A 21459-nucleotide genomic window follows, 5' to 3' on the forward strand; every position below is an offset into this window, starting at 1 on the left:
GATAACTTTTCAGGAAGAAGGAAAGAATCTAAATACTCTTATTGAGAGAAAATGTAAAAACAGTTTATGTGTAATTTGGAATAAACTTCTGTACTTTAAGAGTAAGTTTAAGTATATAGTATGTCTCTTTAAATAAATCTAGACTCCTCACCATTAATTTTTTTAAGAAGTGCCCATTAAATTTCAGAGTCCTTGTTGTTGAAGTATTCAATTTTTATTGCAGTATACAATCCACTCTTTTTTAAATATTCATTTATTTGTTTGTTTGTTTGTTTGTTTATTTATTTATACAAGCACTGGGTATTAGCAGAAGTGCAGGAGAGTGAGAGAATTCACCAGAGCCAGAGCGGAGAGCAGAACAGGCAGATTGATGAAGTACACTGCGGGGGGGAGCATCGGGTGGCAGGAGAGGTCTGCATGCCATGTGGGACCCTCACCCGGCAGCTGGGGATGGAACGGGTGTTGCAGAGTCTGTGGGCAGCTTTGTAGCCCAGCGTTCAACCGCTGCACCACTGGGGAGGCCCAATCCACTTCTTATTGAAGTACACTGAAAGCATCTTTTAATCTTTTAAAATTACTTAATGTATGTAAGACAGTATGAAGCTTCATTATATATTATTTATTCTTTTTTAGAAATAATTTAAATTTCCTGATGAGTTCTTGGTGGCCCAACCTTGAAGATCTTTATGAAGCAAATGTTCCTGTGTATAGATTTATTCAAAGACCTGGAGATTTGGTCTGGATAAATGCAGGCACTGTGCATTGGGTTCAGGCTGTTGGCTGGTGCAACAATATTGCTTGGAATGTTGGTCCACTTACAGGTATTTTAAACAGTACAATAACAGATTTTACATTTTAAAGGATTCTTTTTAATAGGTATTATTTTTCTACTAGAAAATAACTGACTTAAAATTGAAATATTGTGTGTCCTCACAAGTTTCTAATTGTTATTGCAGAAAGTAAATTCAAATTAGGATAGGCAAACAAGAACATACTTTGTCAAATGACATGAATATGCCTTTGTAGATATAGAAATTATACTTTTGATATTTTGGTATATTATGTGTTGACGTAAGAGAAGCCTTTCAGTGGGGAAAGGAAAACAGAATAATTCCTCTTTGGTGTGTTTCATGAGAGTATCTTAGTATGGAAGTTCTATTTAATATGTGTAAGGTGACAAATCTGACCTTTGGAACCAGAAAGAACTGAATAAGTCTGTGACTGTGGGCAGAATTTTCAGCCTTTTAAGGGCCTTGTTTTCTTCATCTACAAAATGAGAACAATAAAGTAAAGAAGTATTTGCAAGGATGGAATAAGTTGTAAAAATTGCCTCACATTTTATCCATGATGAATTTTTGTAACTATGATTATTATAAAATAAAAACAATCTTATGGTGTTTTGAGGTTTTCAAATAGATGTTACTGTTTTCCTTGGTGGGTGGTTATGATAATTATACTACTTTGGGTTGCTTTATAAATTTAAAAGGTTTTGTTTTGTTTTGTTTCCTCATAGCCTGCCAGTATAGATTGGCTGTAGAACGGTATGAATGGAATAAATTACAAAGTGTGAAATCAGTGGTACCCATGGTTCATCTTTCCTGGAATATGGCACGAAATATCAAAATCTCAGATCCCAAGCTCTTTGAAATGATTAAGTAAGTACTTTTTGTAATTACTATAGTTTTATTTTTTAAGAAGTGAGGAGTCTTACTAATCAATATTTTTTCCCAAAAGATTTATATAATCTCACATGAAATGACAAAATGTTTCAGTATTCTGACAAAATGCAATATGAATTTACATGTAAAAAATATTTTCTTCCTTTCCAAATAGACTGGTTATTATGGTATGAAGATGAATGAAAAGGGGTATACAACATTTTGTAAAAGCAAGTTCAAATTGTTGCTTACTTCTGTGTTCTAACCAAGCTGATATTAGAAATCTACAATAATAGGGTGATATTTCAAGAAATTTTATCTAATAATTCAACTAACATGGTTAAATTTTCTTTTAAATAATTTCCCGCTTTCTTAACTTACTTATTACAAATTTAATTTTGATTACTTGTGGTCTAGAATCTTCTCAATTGTAGGCCTTGATTCTGTTCCATTTTATAAGTGTATTTAGAATATATATTTTCAAACAACTCACAGTTTGCATATCTTTCTTTCCCCTCCCCACTATATTTAAGATTTTAGTCTCACAAATTCTTCAAAGAAAAATTGTAAGGCTGTAGGGTATTATGACTTGCATTTTGTTTTCAGGTGATTCATTCTTTTTTTTTTTTTTAAGATTTATTTATTCATGCATATAAGAACCAGGGTGCAGGCCAGATGTACAGGAGGGTGAGAGGATTCACCAGAGACAGAGCAAGAACAGAACAGCCAGACTGACTGAAATACACTGCTGAGGGGAGCAGCGGGAAAGACAGGAGAGGTCTGCTGTGCCATGTAGGTATCATCTCTGTGGCTGGCCAGGATCGAACCCACACTGCAGAGACTGTGGACAGTTTCACAGCGCTGTGCTCAATTGCCTGTGCAACCAGGGAGGCCCTTCATTCTACTTTTGATATACTTTGAAATGCAAAATTTAAAGATTGACAGAGAACATCTTATCAGAGTCCCACCTTAAATAATAATTTCAGTTAAAGCTCCATTGTCTGTGATCATTTGACAACTTATTTATGTTGGTATTACTTCAGTTCTGATTCTTGAAGATTTTCACAGTCTAGTCTAAAATGTTCCCAATGCCCTGTTTGTTTTTTTTTTTAGCTTTTATGCAAAATAAATCACATTGGTTTGAGAGCCACAGCTTAACTAAAATTACATTGAGCATTGAGGATAATAATGCATTATATAATGAACATGTAATCATTTCCATTTGTGTGGTTTAAATTCAGATGGAGCAGGGCCTCCCCTGCTGGCGCAGTGGTTGAGCACTGGGCTGAGACGCTGCCCGCAGCCTCTGCAACACCAGTTCGATTCCCGGCCACCAGCATGGGTCCCACATGGCGCGCAGACCTCGCTTGCCGCCCACTGCTCTCCTCAGCAGTGTATTTCGTCAGTCTACCTGTTCTGTTCCCCGCTCTGGTGAATTCTCTCACCCTCCCGCGCTTCTGACTGTACCTGGTGCTTGCATAAATAAATAAATAAATAAATCTTTAAAAAAGAAAAAAAAAAAGAAATTCAGATGGAGCAGACAGACATTACAAAATAGATAAGAGGTTAGTGCTAAATAATGGGAGTAAGATTAAGTGACCTAGAACTTGTTCGTTTGCTAGTTTTGTTTTGTTTTGTTTTTTAATTTTTTTTTTATGCATACAAGAGCTGGGATGATAGGCCAGGGGGGCGATGGGTGAGAGGACTCACCAGAGACAGAGCGGGGAACAGAACAGGCAGACTGGCTGAAATACACTGCTGAGGGGAGCAGCAGGCAAGACAGGAGAGGTCTGCTGCGCCATGTGGGTTTCTCCCTGGCCGGCTGGGGATCGAATTCATGTTGCAGAGGTGATTGCTTCATAGTGCAGTGCTTAATTAACCCCTTGCGTCACCAGGGAGGCCCTTGTATGTTTGCTTTTGAGGGCAAGGGAATGCATCTTTTGGTTTCTTAAAGAATGATTTCTGTACTTACACCTAATACTTGAAAATGAGCAGCTGTAAGACCTGGAAGCAAAATGTTTCAGGCCTCTAAAGTAAGTGAAGGCCTAACATCAAGATAAAATTGGTGAATTTATGACTAGAAGATTCATTGTGACTGTCACACATAAAGGAATTAAATAGCTGTGGTGATGATTTCACATAAGAATAATTAAATCTCAAAATATAAATGGGCTTATAAGCCGTGGTAAGAAATTTAGATACTAATTATAATGGAAGGAAGGACTGTAGATCCTGATTGTATTTTTTTTTCTTTTTATTTTTTTAAATAATAAATTTTATTTTTCTATTCCCCATACAATTGCAACCCCCACATTTTGACCCCAGTCCCTCCCTCCCGCCCCCCCCCCCCCCACCCCCCAAAAGTGTCTCTGGTTCATAGTTTTTTGTTGATTTTGATTTTCACTTTCTTATAGTTATTCATTTTCCTGGTCCCTTATTTAAGTTTTCTAGATTCCTGCTATGAGTGAGACCATCAGGTATTTTTCTTTATCTTTCTGGCTTATTTCGCTGAGCATGATCCCTTCCAGCACCATCCATGTTGCTGCAAATTGCATGTGTTTATCTTTTTTGAATGCTGAGTAATATTCCATGGTGTATATGTACCACATCTTCCTGATCCAGTCATCTATTTTTGGGCATTTGGGCTGTTTCCAAAGCTTAGCTATTGTAAACAGTGCTGCTATAAACATAGGAGTGCAGGTGTTCTTTGGAATTGATGTTTCTGTGTCCTTTGGGTAAATACCTAGGAGTGGAATTGCTGGATCATATGCACATCAACAAAAAGAAATATAAAAACCATATGATAGTATCAATAGATGCTGAGAAAGCTTTCAACAAAGTGCACACCCATTCATGATAAAAGCCCTTGAAATTCTTGGGATACAAGGAACATACCTCAACATCATAAAGGCCATATATGACAAGCCAACAGCCAGAATCATTCTCAATGGTGAAAAGCTGAAAGCAATTCCATTAAGATCTGGAACAAGACAAGGATGTCCACTCTCGCCACTGCTTTTCAATATGATACTGGAAGTCCTAGCCAGAGCAATAAGACAAGAGAAAGACATACAAGGAATCCAAATATGAAAAGAAGAAGTCAAACTATCACTATTTGCAGATGATATGATAATATACATAGAGAACCCCAAGGACTCCACAGAAAAACTAATTCATCTCATCAATCAGTTCAGTGAAGTGGCAGGATACAAAATCAACACGCAAAAGTCAAAAGCCTTCCTATACACAAACAATAAATCTGAAGAAGAACAAATAAAAAAAATCCCTTTTATTATCGAAACAAAAAAAAAAATCAAGTAGGGGCCTCCCCGGTGGCGCAGCGGTTGAGCGCTGGATTGCGAAGCTGCCCGCGGCCTCGACGGCGCCGGTTCAATCCCCAGCTGCTCCCCAGCCACCGGAGGAGGGTCCCACATGGCGCGCAGACCTCTCCTGCCGCCCGCTGCTCCCCTCAGCAGTGTACTTCAGTCCTTCTGCCTGCTCTGCTCCCTGCTCTGGCTCTGGTGAATTCTCTCACCCTCCCGCGCTTCTGACTGTACCCAGTGCATGTATAAACAAAACAAACAAACAAATAAAATAAATAAATAAAAACATGCCTCTATTTAAAAAAAAAAAAAAATCAAGTATTTGGGAATAAATCTAACAAAAGAGGTAAAGGACCTATACAAAGAAAACTATAAAACACTGTTAAAAGAAATAGAAGAAGACACAAAGAAATGGAAAGACATCCCCTGCTCATGGATTGGAAGAATAAACATTATTAAAATGGCCATCCTACCAAAAGCAATCTACAGATTCAATGCTATTCCAATCAAAATTTCAATGTCATTCTTCAAAGAAATAGAACAATTATTGATGAAATTCATATGGAATCACAAAAAAACCTGAATAGCCAAAGCTCTCCTGAAAAAAAAAGAAGGGAATGGAGGCATCACACTCCCAGACTTCAAACTCTACTACAAAGCCGTAATCATCAAAACTGCATGGTATTGGAACAAGAACAGACACACAGACCAATGGAATCAAATAGAAAATCCAGAAATAAACCCACAGATTTATGGTCAACTAATCTTCGACAAAGGAGCAAAGACTATGCATTGGAGCAAAGAAAGTTTGTTCAATAAATGGTGCTGGGAAAACTGGGTCGCTACATGCAAAAGAATGAAGCTTGACCACTACCTCACACCATACACAAAAATCAACTCAAAATGGATTAAAGAACTAGACATAAGACCCGATTGTATTTTTAATATAATCTATTTATTGAAAAGAGAAGATTAGAACTAAAGGAGAACAGTTAGAAAGCAGTTTAAAAAATTCACACTAACCTGGGGTTTAGAGAAAAGAGTCACACTGCAGATTGTTGTAAAACAAGATCTGAAATTCTGTGGATTTACTAGGAATTGGGATAAGGAGAAAAAGAAATCAAGAATGATTGCATATCAATTTGTTTTATGTGAGGTGTTTATTGACTTAAACTATCTCTCACTTCCGTAGTTTTCATTTATTCCTTTTATTGTTACTAATATCCTTTTAAGATCCTTTCTAGCCTGTAGTCCTACGCTCTACCAACTGAGCTATAGAAAGGGCGCATTTTAGGTCCTTCTTAATGAAATGTCAGTATCGAGATGTGCCTTTCACCATGGTAATATTCCTGTTTTCTATGTTAGAAATTTAAATTACATTTTCTTTTTTTGTGGTAATTGGCTTGTTGACCTTGAATAGATGAATTTAGTTGGCTTTCTGCTTAAATCGGTGAAAACAGCTTAACAGCTTTTTTTTTTAATTATCTTTTCACATTACATTCATGGATCTGTATGTTTTTCTGTATTCCATTTTCCCTCTGTTCATCTGTATTGCACATGCTTTCTTTTTTTTTTTTTAAGATTTTATTTTTATTTATTTATACAAGTACTGGGTACAGTCAGAAGCGCAGGAGGGTGAGAGAATTCACCAGAGCCAGAGCGGGGAGCAGAGCAGGCAGAAGGACCGAAGTACACTGCTGAGGGGAGCAGCGGGCGGCTGGAGAGGTCTGCTCGCCATGTGGGACCCTCCTCCGGGGGCTGGGGAGCAGCCGGGGATCGAACCGGTGCTGCAGAGACTGCGGGCAGCTTCGCAACCCAGTGCTCAACTGCTGCACCACTGGGGAGGCCCTCCACATGCTTTTTTTTTTTTTTAATATATATTTAGAAAATGTAGAATGATTTTGATTATTGATTACACTTGTCATAATTCCAGAATGCTCCTCCCAATTTCAGTTGTCTGTTGTTTAATAAGCGTCTGTTTTTTGTCAGCTTTCATTGAAAATGAAATGTCAGCCACCTCTAAAAGTGTACTTTCGCTTGCTTAAGGGTGCTCATTTGTAATGTTTTTATGTAATGAGTGTGAGTACTTTGAAGAAGAACTGAGCTAATAATCCCTGAAGGGTTATACATACAGATCTCTCTCATCATGTATTTTTACCATAGGGTGATGGGAGAGACAGTGGAGGTGGGGTGATAAAATGTAACCATGTAAATACAGGAGTTGAAGTTTGTAGATTTAAAAATGTGTCTTTGGTATGACAGAATCAAGAAATTTCCAGAAGGTTGTGATTTTTGCAAAGTAAAGTGGCTTGTATGAAAGACATTAAGGACAAAAGGATAACAGAAATTTTTTAGTACTTGATAAGTTTAAGTAAGTTATGTTCATAAGTGCTTAACAGAATTAATATTATACCAGCCAGTTGGCAGAATTTATATTTTAAAATACTTTTATCTGTCCAATATGAAATTTTTTTTTTTAAATTGACTTATCATTTCCTTTAGGACAGTAACACAATCGAGAAACTAGATACAGTAGATAGAATAAAACACTTGGAAATGCTAAATTCAGAGAGCATCAAAGCATGAGATAACAAATTGTGCTACAAATTGTGTTACCAGGTTATATGGAGATAGAAATGGATATAGACATGTACTGGAAGTTAATTACAGATAAGATGCAGAGCCAAAATGTAGAGGATAAAGTGAGCAAACTTGATATTGGATGAAGAGATAAAGGTAGAACCTGACTGACTGGATTTATAAATCTTTACTAATATTTATGTAAGCTTGTTACTAAGATTGGGAATAAAGAATAAGAAAGGGTATGAAATAGTGAAAGTCATATTTACCAGCTTGATTTTCAAACATGTAAGCTTTAGAGTAAAAAAAAATTTTTTAATTTATCCAAAGATTTTGTTCAGTTTTTTATGGATTATGTTGTTCAGTTTTAATGGATTATTCTTTGAAGTAATAGTCATCTACAATTCTGTATTTGATTTGGCAACATAGATTCACACATCTTCAGATGTATGTTACTCTACTGTAATCCTTTGGGCTCTTTCATCCCTTTTATCCCTCTCTCCTTCTCACTTCCTCTAGTAAAATCAATTCTGCAGTGTAATTTCTGGGGTTTGTTTTGTCTTTTCTTCTGTTTTGTGTCTTATATTCCACATGACTGAAAACATTCTTTATTTATCTTTCTACTCCTAATTTCACTTAACGTAGTCTTTTCTAGTTCCATCCATGTTTCACATCTGGCAAGAAAATATCTTTTTTTAATAGATGATAGTGTTCCATTAAGTGATTATGTCACGTCCTCTTAATTCACTCATCTGTGTTGGACATATCAGTGTTTCAGTGAGCACAGCTGTGCAAAATATCCCTTCAAATTAGTGTTTTGTATTCAAATAGGTAGCTAAGAAAAGGATTGCTTGAATCAGATGGTAGATCTATTTTTAATATTTATTTATTTGTTTTTTTATTTTAAAGAATTATTTATTTATACAAGCACTGGGGTACAGGCCAGAGGCGTGGGAGGGTGAGAGGATTCACCAGAGACAGAGCAGGGAACAGAACAGGCAGAAGGACAGAAGTACACTGTTGAGAGGGGAAGAAGGAGGCGAGGCAGGACAGGTCTGCCACGCAATATGGGAATCTGCCTGGCTGGCCAGAAATCAAACCCGCACTGCAGAGGCTATGGACAGTGCTGCGCTCAACTCTGTGCCACCGGGGAGACCCTATTTTTTTTCTTAATATTTTATATAATTCTTACATCTTTTTTCATTTTTGCACAATGTATACATTTTCATTTTGGTTATATTCCCCATACAATTGCACCCCCCCCCTTATTTTGACTCTAGTCCTTCCTTTTCTTGCCCCTCCCTCTCTGTGCCCCCCCCCAAGTGTCTCTGGTTTATAGTTGCTTGTTGATTTTGATTTTTACTTTGTATTGATTAGTTTTTTTCCCGGTGGTACATATACACAATGGAATATCAAAAAAGATAAACACATGCAGTTTGCAGCAACGTGGGTGGAGCTAGAAGGGATCATGCTCAGCAAAATAAGTCTGAAAGAAAAAGAAAAATACCGGATGGTCTCATTCATAGCAGGAATTTAGAAAACCTAAATGAGAGACCAGGAAAAAGAGACCCTATATTTAATATTTTTGGATTTAACTGTTTGAAATTAAACTGCAGATATAATGACATGTGACTCTAACTTACTCTACATGCTTCTAAAAATCAAAATATTGTCCTGCATAAACATAATGTAATTGTCACACAAATAAATGTCATTTAATGTGCTATTCATAGCAAAAAGTATCACCTGTCAGAATGGGACTTTTAAAATGCTATTTCGTCTTAGTCCATTCATTTTTTTTCATACCCAGTTCACAGTCACTCTTTTTTTTTTAAAGATTTATTTATTTATTTTTATTTATTTATACAAGCACTGGGTACAGTCAGAAGCGTGGGAGGGCGAGAGAATTCACCAGAGCCAGAGCGGGGAGCAGAGCAGGCAGAAGGACCGAAGGACACTGCTGAGGGGAGCAGCAGGCGGCAGGAGAGGTCTGCGCACCATGTGGGAACCTCCTACAGTGGTTGGGGAGCATGGCCCGGGAGCAGCTTGAACTGGCGCTGCAGAGGCTGCGGGCAGCTTCGCAACCCAGCGCTCAACCACTGTGCCACTGGGGAGGCCCCAGAGTCACTCTTTACATTGAATTGGCATTTAGCTCTTGGTATTTTTTAAATGTTTGGGATTTCCTGATTGTATCCTTACATTAAATTCAGGTTGAATGTTATATGTAATATTGTTACTTGTGTCACATCAGGAGATACTTAATATTGTGTTCTGTCACTACCATTGATTGGGTGAATATATTTTCCTTGGATACTTCAAAGGTGAGAGCCCCTTGCCATACTGCCTATTGTATTTAGTTTTTCGTTAGATATTATTAACTCTGAACTTTAAAGCTTGCAATAAGATTACTTGGAAAATGTTTATATGTATGTTCTCCAAATTAAAGATTTTCATTTTAATTAAAAACAAGTTTACTGGGGCTTTCTTGGTGGAGCAAGGGCTTAAGCTCTGCTCAATGAGTTTGATCCCCAGCCAGCCAGGGAGCAACTCATAGGGCATAGCAGACCTCTCCTGACTTGTCTGTTGCTTCCCTCAGCAGTGTACTTCAGTCATTCTGCCTGTTCTGCTTCCTGGCTGGCGGGAGATCGAACTTGTGCTGCAGTGGCTGCGGATTGCTTCATAGGTTGCTCAGCTTCTTAATCCTTGTCCTACCAGGGAGGCCCATAAGTATTATTTCTAATGCAATTGACTGGTCAGTGAGATCAGCTATCATGGTAAATAAAAGAAGCTTCAAGTTGTTTAACATAAATTATTCCAACTATTTAAATTTTGGAGGGAGGATAAAATAACTGTCATGTTTCCACAAAAATAGTTATGTTTTTGACATATTGGTTATCCTGGTTTATGCACCAGTGGATAACTACTTTATGAGTTGCCACTTAAATCATCATAACAAATCAAATTTTTAAAAATTAGTTACTAATCCATTTATTCTGGTTTATGCACCAGTAGATAGAACTACTCTAATAGTTGCTACTTAAATTGTCATAATAAATCAAATTTTAAATGGATTAAAAATTAGTAACTAAACCATTTTCTGTTGAAAAATTAAACATAAGGAAATCTTTTTTTTTTTTTTTAGATTTATTTATTTATTAATACAAGGTCTGGGTACAGTCAGAAGCGCGGGAGGGTGAGAGAATTCACCAGAGCCAGAGCGGCAGAAGGACCGAGGTATACTGCTGAGGGGAGCAGAGGGCGGCAGGAGAGGTCTGCGCGCCATGTGGGACCCTTGCCCGGTGGCCGGGGATTGAACCAGTGCTGCAGAGGCTGCGGGCAGTTTTGCAGCCCAGTACTCAACTGCTGCGCCACTGGGGAGGTCCAAACATTAGGAAATCTTAAGCTTAATACACATATGTCAAATTTGTAGAGTTGAAAATTATTTTTAGTCTAGAACACATTTTTCATGTATCCCCAATGTCTACTAGAGAAATAGCTATTTTAGAATACATAAAATATAAAAAAGTAGCTGAAAATTAATATATTATATTTAAACAATAACAATTATAAGTAAAAGACCTTATATGTCATTTTGTCAACTTGTTGCTTCACACCTAAAGCACTGCTTATAATTTTACTTTTAAAATTTGGTATTGGGGCCTCCCTGGTGGTGTAGCGGTTGAGCACTGGGCTGCGAAGCTGCCTGCAGCCTCTGCAGTGCCGGTTCGATCCCCAGCCGCCGGCGAGGGTCCCACATTGCATGCAGACCTCTCCTGCTGTGCACGCTGCTCCCTTCAGCAGTGTATTTTGTCAGTCTTTCCTGCCCCCTGCTCTGGCTCTGGTGAATCCTCTCACCTTCTCGTGCTTCTGACCGTGCCCAGTGCTTGTATAAATAAATAAATCTTAAAATAAATAAATAGATAAATAAATAAATAAAATTTGCTATTAGAAGACTGCCTTTTCTGTGTTGCCCTGTATTTCAGCAGTGCACTCAATAAATGCCTTTTCTGTTCTCAAAAAATATATCCATAAATAAAAAATAAATTTTCTATCTCATGTGGAGAGAGAGATATATATTTTTTTACTTGTATTTTATTTTTAAATAAATTTTATTTTTATATTCCCCATACAATTGCAATCCCCTTATTTTGACCCCAATCCCTCCCCTCCCCACCCCCCACCCCCCACAGAGGGTCTCTGGTTCATAGTTGTTTGTTGATTTTGATTTTTTCTTTCTTATAGTTATTATTTTTCCTGGTCCCTTATTTAAGTTTTCATATATATATATAAAAGACATTTATTTATGCATACAAGAACTGGGGTACAAGCCAGTGATGTGGGGGTAAGAGGATTCACAGAGACAGTGGGGAACAGAAAAGGTAGGTCTACTGAAATACATTGCTGAGGGTAGCAGTGGGCAAGACAAGAGAGGTCTGCTTTGCCATGTGGGTTAGCTCCCTGGCTGGTGGGGATCAAACTCGTGCTGCAGTGGCTGGGGATAGCTTGTATCCTGTGTCTGTAATCCCTGCGCCACCAGGGAGGCCCCCAGGGGTATATACTTCCATGTTTTGTGTTTCTGTGTGAATTACTTGCCTTTTCAACTGGTCTGAATCTCAGGAGATAATTATTTAATATCACATGAAAGTACTAAATAGAGGATCATAAGGCTTAGTGATTGGAAGTTGAAACCATAGTGTCAAAATGTGTGTATTAATCTTGGTTCCTCATTTATTTACTTGTGTGACATATGATCCTCAGGGCAGTTTACTAAACTTTGACCACTTGTAGTTTGTAGTTAGTCTACTACTACTCATGAAAGCAGGAATATTTCTAATATCATACATGATTGTGTGGGAAGTATATGGGTCTTACCCAGTCTAAACATGTGTTTTCGGTGTATGCAGTATTAAAGTTTCACTTGGCGTATATGTTATTGTGTTTTCAAACTCAAAAACTGCAGTTTAATAACAGCAGTGATGTTAATGAAATTGGAAATGATGTACATTGTATTATTTATTGAAATGTAATTGCTAAACCTTTATCATATTACATTAGTTTGTATGGCTGCTACAACAAAATACTACAAATTTAGGGCCTCCTTGGTGGTGCAGGCGGTTAAGCGCAGCGCTGTGAAGCTGTCTGCAGCCTCTGCAGTGCCAGTTCGATCCTGGCCGGCCGGTGAGAATCCCACAAGGCGAAGTAGACCTCTCCTGTCTCACCCGCTGCTCCCCTCAGCAATGTATTTCAGTCTGCCTGTTCTGTTTCCTGCTGTGTCTCTGGTGAATCCTCTTATCCTCCTGCACATCTGGCCTGTACCCGGTTCTTATATAAATAAATAAATCTTAAAAAAAAAATACTACAAATTTAGTGGCATAGAATGTAGATTTGTTTTCTTAAAGTTCTGAGTGTCACAAGCCTAAATGGGTCTTACTGGGTAAAAAAAGGAGTTTGCCAGACTGTGTTTCTTTTCAGAGGCAATAGAAAAAAATCTTTTTTTGCCTGTTTCTTGCCCACTGTGTGTTCTTTTCCATTTTGAAAGCCAAGAACGACCAGTCATGTCTTTCTCAACACTACAGCATTCTAATAGTTAAACTTTTTCACTTCCTTATCAAATGACCATTTCTTTCTTTTTTTTTTTTTTTTAAAGATTTATTTATTTACATATATAAGCACTGGGTACAGTCAGAAGCGCAGGAGGATGAGAGAATTCACCAGAGCCAGAGCAGGGAGCAGAGCAGGCAGAAGGACCGGAATACACTGCTGAGGGGAGCAGCGGGCGGCAGGAGAGGTCTGCGCGCCATGTGGGACCCTTGCCCAGCGGCCGGAGAGCAGCCGGGGATTCGAACCGGCGCTACAGAGGCTGCGGGCAGCTTCGCAACCTGGCGCTCAACCACTGCGCCACCGGGGAGGCCCACATTTTGAGCATTCTATTAAAACTTTGTGTATTTGTATACAGTAGTAATATAGGCGAAATCACTTGGAGATGGTAGGAAAAAAGACATCAGTAAATGACCTGTGTCTGGAGTGATTTACATTGTCTGTGTTGGAACTGTTTTTCTCTTTTTTTCTTTGGACATACCCAGTAACTCTATAAACTTAAACATGCACTCCATACTGTACTGCAGAACTGTCATTTTGAAGTCAAAGATCAAATAAAACAACACTTTGTTTATAAACTAATAAACAATAATTAATCATTTAGGCAGATTGAACACAGTATTACTATATGATACTTAAAGGATATTTTACGCAGCCTTTTAAATTGATATCACTATTTTATATTTTTAAGTAAGTTAACTAGTTTTTATATGTGTGTATATATATTTTGAAGTTCTTTTCATCCAGGTTTACTTGTATTGACTTTGCAAAACCTGTTTACCTGGCAAGTAATAAATATTAAAGGAAATTCTGTCAGCTGCTAGTTTTCATATTATGAAAATTACTGTTTAGCAAGTATTTATTAAGCATTATACTTAACAGTGTCATACAGCAGTTGACAAGTAAATAAAGCCTTTGTTGTTATGAGTCCTACATTCTGAGGGAAAAGAGAGACAAGCAGACAAACAATGTCGTTTTAGATACATTGGTATGGTGCTATTATTTCAAACATTAGGTTATGTAAACATAACTAATCCCAGTTCTATGTCAGTAGCAATACTTTATTAATTTTGTTTGGCCCTTACTCTGGAAGGTTATAATATTCACAAACACTGTGGGGTTTTTTGTGGGTTTTTTTGGTAAAGATTTATTTATTTGTTCATACAAGAACTGGGGTATAGGCCAGCAGTGTGGTGGGGGGGTGAGAAGATTCACCAGAGACAGAGTACATTGCTGAGGGGAGCAGTGGGTAAGTCAGGAGAGTTCTGCTGTGCCATGTGAGTAGCTCCCTGGCCAAAGATTGAAATCCTGCTGCAGTGGCTACAGATAGCTTCATAGGTTGCATTTTAACCCCTTGCACCACCAGGGAGGCCCCCTTCACAAACACTGTTAACATTATAGTGTTAAATCCATTTTAGTCTCTTCAGGGTAATTTTAGAGCTGAAATGTACCTTATAGGTAATGTTATACAACTGTGCCTTTAGGGGGGAAACTTGAGACGATCTGGTTCATGGGAAACTACTAGATAATTCTAGGCAATGGTGGTATATAATCAGAAAATTAGCACCAATTGTGAGAATTGGTTATGCTTACTATTCAAATTTAAATTGAAGACTAATACTCTTTTTTTCCATTGGAGTTTTTGAATTAATACAGGTATGTATGCTATAATCAAAATCGTTGCAGCTTGGAATATATACCATTTGTTTAAAAAATGAAGAGAGGCTTCCTTGTGGTGGGGATGGGGGGCAGTTTAAAGACAGCGCTGTCTAGCTTTCACCAGCCACTGAAGCATGAGTTTGAACACAGCCAGGGAGCTGACCCACAAGGGACATCAGACCTCTCCTAATCTTGCCTGCTGCTTCTCTCAGCAGTGTATTTCAGTAGATCCACCTGTTCTGCTCCCCAGTCTCTCTGGTGAATTCTTTCACACGAGGCTCCTCTGGCCTGCACCCCAGTTCTTATATGCATAAATGAATAAATCTCTTAAATACATAAGTAACAAAGAGGTTCACCCTTAGAAAAGTACTTTTGCTTGCCCCAATTCAGAGCAAAAATTAAGAGCATGTCTTAAAATAAGGTAAGTTTTCTGTCAGCTAAGATTATTGCATTTTTATGTACAAATCTTTCATATACAAATCTATTCTGAAATTGTTTTAATATTACAGTTAATAGGCTTACTATATATGAAAAGTTGACAAAAGGAAAAATTACATCAATAGAACCTTATAAACAAGACTCCCCCCCCCCCCAGTTTTTTAATTGTCTTTTTGAAGTACCACTGTTTTATATCACTGTTAATATTTTGGACATCTCCCCTTTCAGGTATATGTGCTATAGCATACTTCACCACCAGATCAACCGAAGTTCTCCATCATAGTCCATTGTACACTGTCCCCATATTGTTCTCACCCCTCCCTCTTTACAACCTAGGTTCTAAAGTTATTTCTGAAGGATTTTTTTTTTTGTGCTATTATCCAGTGACATAATTTTTCTCCACAACAGGTATTGTCTTCTGAAAATTCTAAAGCAGTGTCAGACTTTGAAGGATGCTCTTATCACAGCAGGTAAAGATGTTATATGGCATGGGAGGACAAATGAAGAACCAGCACATTACTGTAGCATATGTGAGGTAATTTATTATTAACTTGTTTTGTTGTGGATATTCTCTGGGATTTTTTAACATAATTTACATGTGCTTTCATGTAATACATTTTATTAAAATTGACTTACAGATAACATTAAATTTTAATTTGAAGGTATAATTTTTATTTTATATTAAGTAAAAAAACTCTCCTAAACAGGTATTCATTACCAAGTAATAATCATCTCAATTTTTAACTGGAAATGACTCATAAAAGCAGGTGCCACCTGCACCCCTATGTTTATAGCAGCACTATTTACAATAGTTAAGCTTTGGAAACAGCCCAAATGCCCAAAAATAGATGACTGGATCAAGAAGATGTGGTACATATACACCATGGAATATTACTCAGCATTCAAAAAAGATAAACACGTGCAATTTGCAGCAACATGGATGGCACTAGAAGGGATCATGCTCAGCGAAACAAGCCAAAAAGAAAAAGAAAAATACCGGATGGTCTCACTCATAGCAGGAATCTAGAAAACTTAAATAAGGGACCAGGAAAATGAATAACTATAAGAAAGTGAAAATCAAAATCAACAACTATGAACCAGAGACACTCTATATGGGTGGTGGGGGGCGGGGAGGGGAGGGATTGGGGTAAAAAAAAATAATAATAAAATCTAAAAAAAAAAAAAAAAAGCAGGTGCCAAAAGACTGGCAGATACAGATACAGGCAGATCAGTATTAAGTTTTTTCTGATTCATTACATATATTTATTGATTCTCTAGCATGCATGCTATAGTCACAACTTGCAAGAAGTGCAGAATAAAGATGTGATACCTCTGGTGGAGGAGCTTACATTCTACTTGAAGAAGATATTTCAGTGTGTATGACTGTCCCAAATATGAGTTTACATTGGTAATGGAGATGTGTAGCTTGCAGAGGCACCTGAATTTATTTTATGTTTATTCTGCCGCCACTGAAACTTCTAAAACTTTCTGAGAATGAAAGTAAATCAAGGTGTTTGTTTCAGAGATTAGTGGTTGATATTTGAAGAAGATAGAGGTAGAGAGCGAAGAGGTCCATTTTTAAACCATTGGGATGATCTTAATAGGAGCTGACTAAGATTTTATTGTTTTAAAGATTTATTTATTTATTTATACAAGAACTGGGGTACAGGCCAGAGGCGTGGGAGGGTGAGAGAATTCACCAGAGACAGAGAGGGGAGCAGAACACACAGAACGACTGAAAACACTCCTGAGGGGAGCAGCGGGCGAGACAGGAGAGGTCTGCTGCACCATGTGGGGACTCTCCCTGGCTGGCTGGGAATTGAACCTGTGCTGCAGAGGCTGTAGACAGCTTCACAGTGCTGTGCTCAACCTGCTGCACTACTGGGAAGGCCCCTGACTAAATTTTAAACTAAAGAAAAAAGGGATATAAAGAGGATATTATAGAAAAAAGGGATATAAAATAAATGGAGAAGTTTAAAAGTCTGGAAAAATAAAGTAACTAGAACAGTTGATCAAACGAAGAATAATATAACTTGTTATTTGGATCACTAGACTTTACTGCCTTTTGATCATGATAAAAAGTTCTGGAAACTTTAGAATTTTAATAAACCTGTTCAAAGATGATTTGAGGTGATGAGTTTTTATCAGTGAAGAAATTATGCACAAACCAGAATATCACTTAACTAGGAAATCGCCTTAAAATTGAATAATTCTGCATAATGATTTAATCTAATATCTTTTTGATATTGTATAACCTCCTGAAAGTACATCCTTTCAAGGCCAAAAAGACTGTGAATAGGTAAATCAGCATGTATCTTTGTAGTATTTGGATATCTATTATCCTGAGTGATGGTTTGGTATTCATTGTTCTGTGTGTATAAATACTAAGAGATGTACTCACTTTTCCTGAATGTATTAATGCTAATAAATAAACACTGTATTTTGTTTTCTTTAATATGTGAGAATTATAACTGAACACTTTATATTATTTATCAGTATCTAGTTCTTAAAAGTAATCATGGTATGTATTAAAAATGTTTTTTCCCCTTAAAATTTTTTTTTTATTAAGCAGTAAGGCATTATATGCTCTATATGAGTAACAGTTACTACTCTTATGGCGCTCAATTGAGGAGAAACAAACACAAACTACTGAGTACTGTTATAAAAAAGTAAAAAGAAAGTAATGATCATTTTCCATCAATGGTATGCTAGTATTTTGGGGCTAGCCTTTTTCAGACTTCAATTTAAAATAACTGGATAGGGCCTCCCCGGTGGCGCAGCGGTTGAGCGCTGGGTTGCGAAGCTGCCCGCGGCCTCTGCGGCGCCGGTTCGATCCCCGGCTGCTCCCCGGCCACCGGAGGAGGGTCCCACATGGCGCGCAGACCTCTCCTGCCGCCCGCTGCTCCCCTCAGCAGTGTACTTCAGTCCTTCTGCCTGCTCTGCTCCCCGCTCTGGCTCTGGTGAATTCTCTCACCCTCCCGCGCTTCTGACTGTACCCAGTGCATGTACAAACAAAAAAAACAAACGAACAAACAAATAAATAAATAAATAAAGCATGCCTCTATAAAAGAAAAAAAAAATTAAAAAAAAATAAATAAAATAACTGGATAGTGTCTATAATAATTATTTCATCCCCTTAGGTTATTGTGTGTGTGTGTGTGTGTGTGTGTGTGTGTATAAAATACATTTTCGAATGTGCTACAGATAATTCTGATATCTCAAACATATAACCATGTAAACTACTTGAACATAATGAGAAATCACTGTCCACAATTTCATGTGAAATAGAGTATCATGATTATATATAAAGTAGTGTAATAAATTCTATGTCTATTTATTGGTTTTTCTCTACTATTAAATAGGTGGAGGTTTTTAATCTGCTCTTTGTCACTAATGAAAGCAATTCTCAAAAGACCTACATAGTACATTGTCAAGACTGTGCACGAAAAACAAGTGGAAGTCTGGACAATTTTGTGGTGCTAGAACAGTACAAAATGGAGGATCTACTGCAAGTCTATGACCAGTTTACATTAGTAAGTGAATTTGATGTATACTATAAAACAGCAGTGTTTGTTTTCACTACCTGATACATAGGAATTAAAAGGAAGTTGGAATATACCAGTGGCTCAGTAGATTTTGTGTAAGAAAAATATACCTATGTTTTCCTGGAACTCCAAAATTGGTATATTTCACTATTTTGTCTTTTCAGTGAAAATGGGCTAGGAATACTCACTATTGATACATTTAAATAGCTTTGTGTATTTTTACAATGGAATACTTGGCAGTCAAAAAATATAAACTAATGCCATTTGCTGCAACGTGGATGGAGCTGACAGAGATGATGGAAATAAGTCAGAAGGAAAAAAGAAAAACACTGGTGAAACATAGGAAAACTGAACAAAGGCTTAGGAGAAAGACAAAACTAGCAAGCTGACTGAATATTTGAGGCATCCAGCAAGGAAGGTTGGGGCAAGTGCACAAAATGGAGGGACAAGCACAAGACAATATGGATTATAGGTGCTATTGTGGTGGGAGGATTACCAGTTCTATACCCAAGGGGGAGATACATTGAATAAGAAAATAAAGCAATAAAATAAGTAAAAATAAGTAAAAATCTTCGTATATTTTTAAAATGTTACAGTAGTTGCTGGGATAATTTACCTAGTAAAACCAAACACAGATTACTTAGTTAAGTATAAGACAATCCAAAAAGAAATCTTTGTGTTTTTCAATTTGCATTAGTGCTAATTGTGTTTGTTTGAAGCCTTTAAGTATAAAACTAACTGAAATTCACAATAGTGTGAATTCCGCAGATTTTAATTTCAAATATAAATAGCTTGGGATAAAATTTACTTCTTGTTTGAATGTTTTATGAGTGAAAGAGTTATTTTTAAGTTACTGATACCAAGCTGGAAAATTTTGAAATTCAGTTTCTGTAATTTTCATTTGAGTGGTTCTCAGGATTGCTTTAAGAAGGGAAATTTCATCACCTCAACTCACTGAGAGAGATAGTCACAAATCATTACTTGTAAAATTTTGAAATTATTTTTCCACATAATTCTTTTAGCAGTTTAAAACATTGGTCAATTTAATAACCTTTTTGAATAAATGAACATGGAAAATTCATTAACAGTAGTGATTTATACCTCTGTTGTTTGTAGCCATGAGCTAGAGAACAGTTAAGGATTAATGTACTAATATATTGGCATGCCTTTTTTTCCAATTCTAGGCCCCACCATTGTCATCCTCCTCTTCTTGATACTGTTCCATGAATATTTAATGACACCTTTTCCTCTCTTCAGTAAAGTTTCTGCATTCCTGATTTTTTAGCTATTTTATAATAATGTCAATTAAAATTATGTCTATGCAACCTTCTAAGAACTGAGTGTCGGCCTACTGGACTTAAGGAAGCACTGCCTCTACTCTAAAGCTCAAAGTATAATCAGTAATTATCACCGGATTTGTGATATGTGACAAAAATGATGTTAATTGACTTCAGTTTTAAAAAAACAGCCTATTTTTATGTTTATTTCTGGGTTAATAAAGTAGTTTTCATTATACTTTACACTTTCAGAATTTTCCTGGGGAAAAAATACTATCTAGTCATTACTTTGAAATAACTTAAACTTTTAAATCTTTGATCAACTTTTTAATGTGAAAAGTGAGGTGATTTTTTTGTTTAACTGCTTTATGTTTTTCTGTATTATTTTGAGGCCTGGGTGATTTTTACATTTTGGTTCTAAAATTAAATTTTTTTTTTTTTTTAATGGCCAAGAACACAAAGATAATAGATTGCACATAGACTAAGGAATAAATTTCAGATTTGTGATTTTTTTTTTGTTTCTAATCTTGATACAGATTTTCACTATTTATGAATATATATTTATTGCTTGAAAATATTTGTGAATGGAATGTGGTTATTTTTTTCAAGATTTACCTGCCATGAAATATTAAGGAGTTCTGTAATTTTGAACACTACTCCTTTTACATTTTCTATGTGTAAATAAAACTGCTAGCATTGTACAGAAACTTTTATGAAAATTGTTTAATGTTTAAAGGGTTTTCCACTGCGTTTTAAAGACTCTGTAAATACTCAGCTGTATTTCATTTTCAAATCTGATTGTATCTATTTTATATATACATATATATTCACACACATTTATAATATATAAGAATATAAAATTGTATAAAGATAACGCAAATTTTTAATTTTCATGTTTATGATAGTTTTTGCAGTGCCTACTGTAAAGTATTACTTACAAAAGTATGCTTATTTTTAAAGTAAATGTCTTTTAGTCTGATTTATCAAGTGAAAATTACTGCAATCGTAACCAATAAATAATTACGGACAAAACATGTAGTAGAAAATATATAGTAAAAACGTGCACATACACATATGTATGCATACGTATGTATGAGCTATATATATCGAAGAAGAATAATAGAAAAGATATAGTAAAGTTAAGATTTCAAAGTAAACTGTAGGTATGATAAATGTTTATCATTTGTGGAAAAGAAATTCAAAATAATAGGCTCTATTTTAAGAGCAAATCCATTAAAAAAACTTTACTTTTAATTACATGATTTAGAATTTCTTTGCTGAATGGTTCAAGGACACAGGAGAGATTGTCAAAGTCTGCATCTCAAGTATGTTTTAACAGGGTCTCTTGCTGCTTTTACTTAATTACCAGATTATTTTTAAT

At 36.5% G+C, this 21459-nt stretch overlaps 1 protein-coding gene across 1 annotated transcript in view; it reads left to right on the forward strand.

Moving 5' to 3' along the window:
• LOC119250803 (histone demethylase UTY-like) overlaps window positions 1-20905 on the forward strand; it is a 129839-nt gene extending 108934 nt beyond the window's left edge. Inside the window, exons 19-23 of the mRNA XM_054697750.1 lie at window positions 634-821; window positions 1514-1655; window positions 15665-15791; window positions 18619-18789; window positions 19986-20905. Coding sequence (XP_054553725.1) covers window positions 634-821; window positions 1514-1655; window positions 15665-15791; window positions 18619-18789; window positions 19986-20015 — 658 coding nt within the window. The 3' untranslated portion in view covers window positions 20016-20905. The remainder of the gene's footprint in view (window positions 1-633; window positions 822-1513; window positions 1656-15664; window positions 15792-18618; window positions 18790-19985) is intronic.
• The last annotated feature ends 554 nt before the right edge of the window (window positions 20906-21459 follow it).

The sequence above is a fragment of the Talpa occidentalis genome, unplaced genomic scaffold (assembly GCF_014898055.3).
Source record: "Talpa occidentalis isolate TD23 unplaced genomic scaffold, MPIMG_talOcc4v2.1 talOcc4.18, whole genome shotgun sequence".
Taxonomy (NCBI): Eukaryota; Metazoa; Chordata; class Mammalia; order Eulipotyphla; family Talpidae; genus Talpa; species Talpa occidentalis.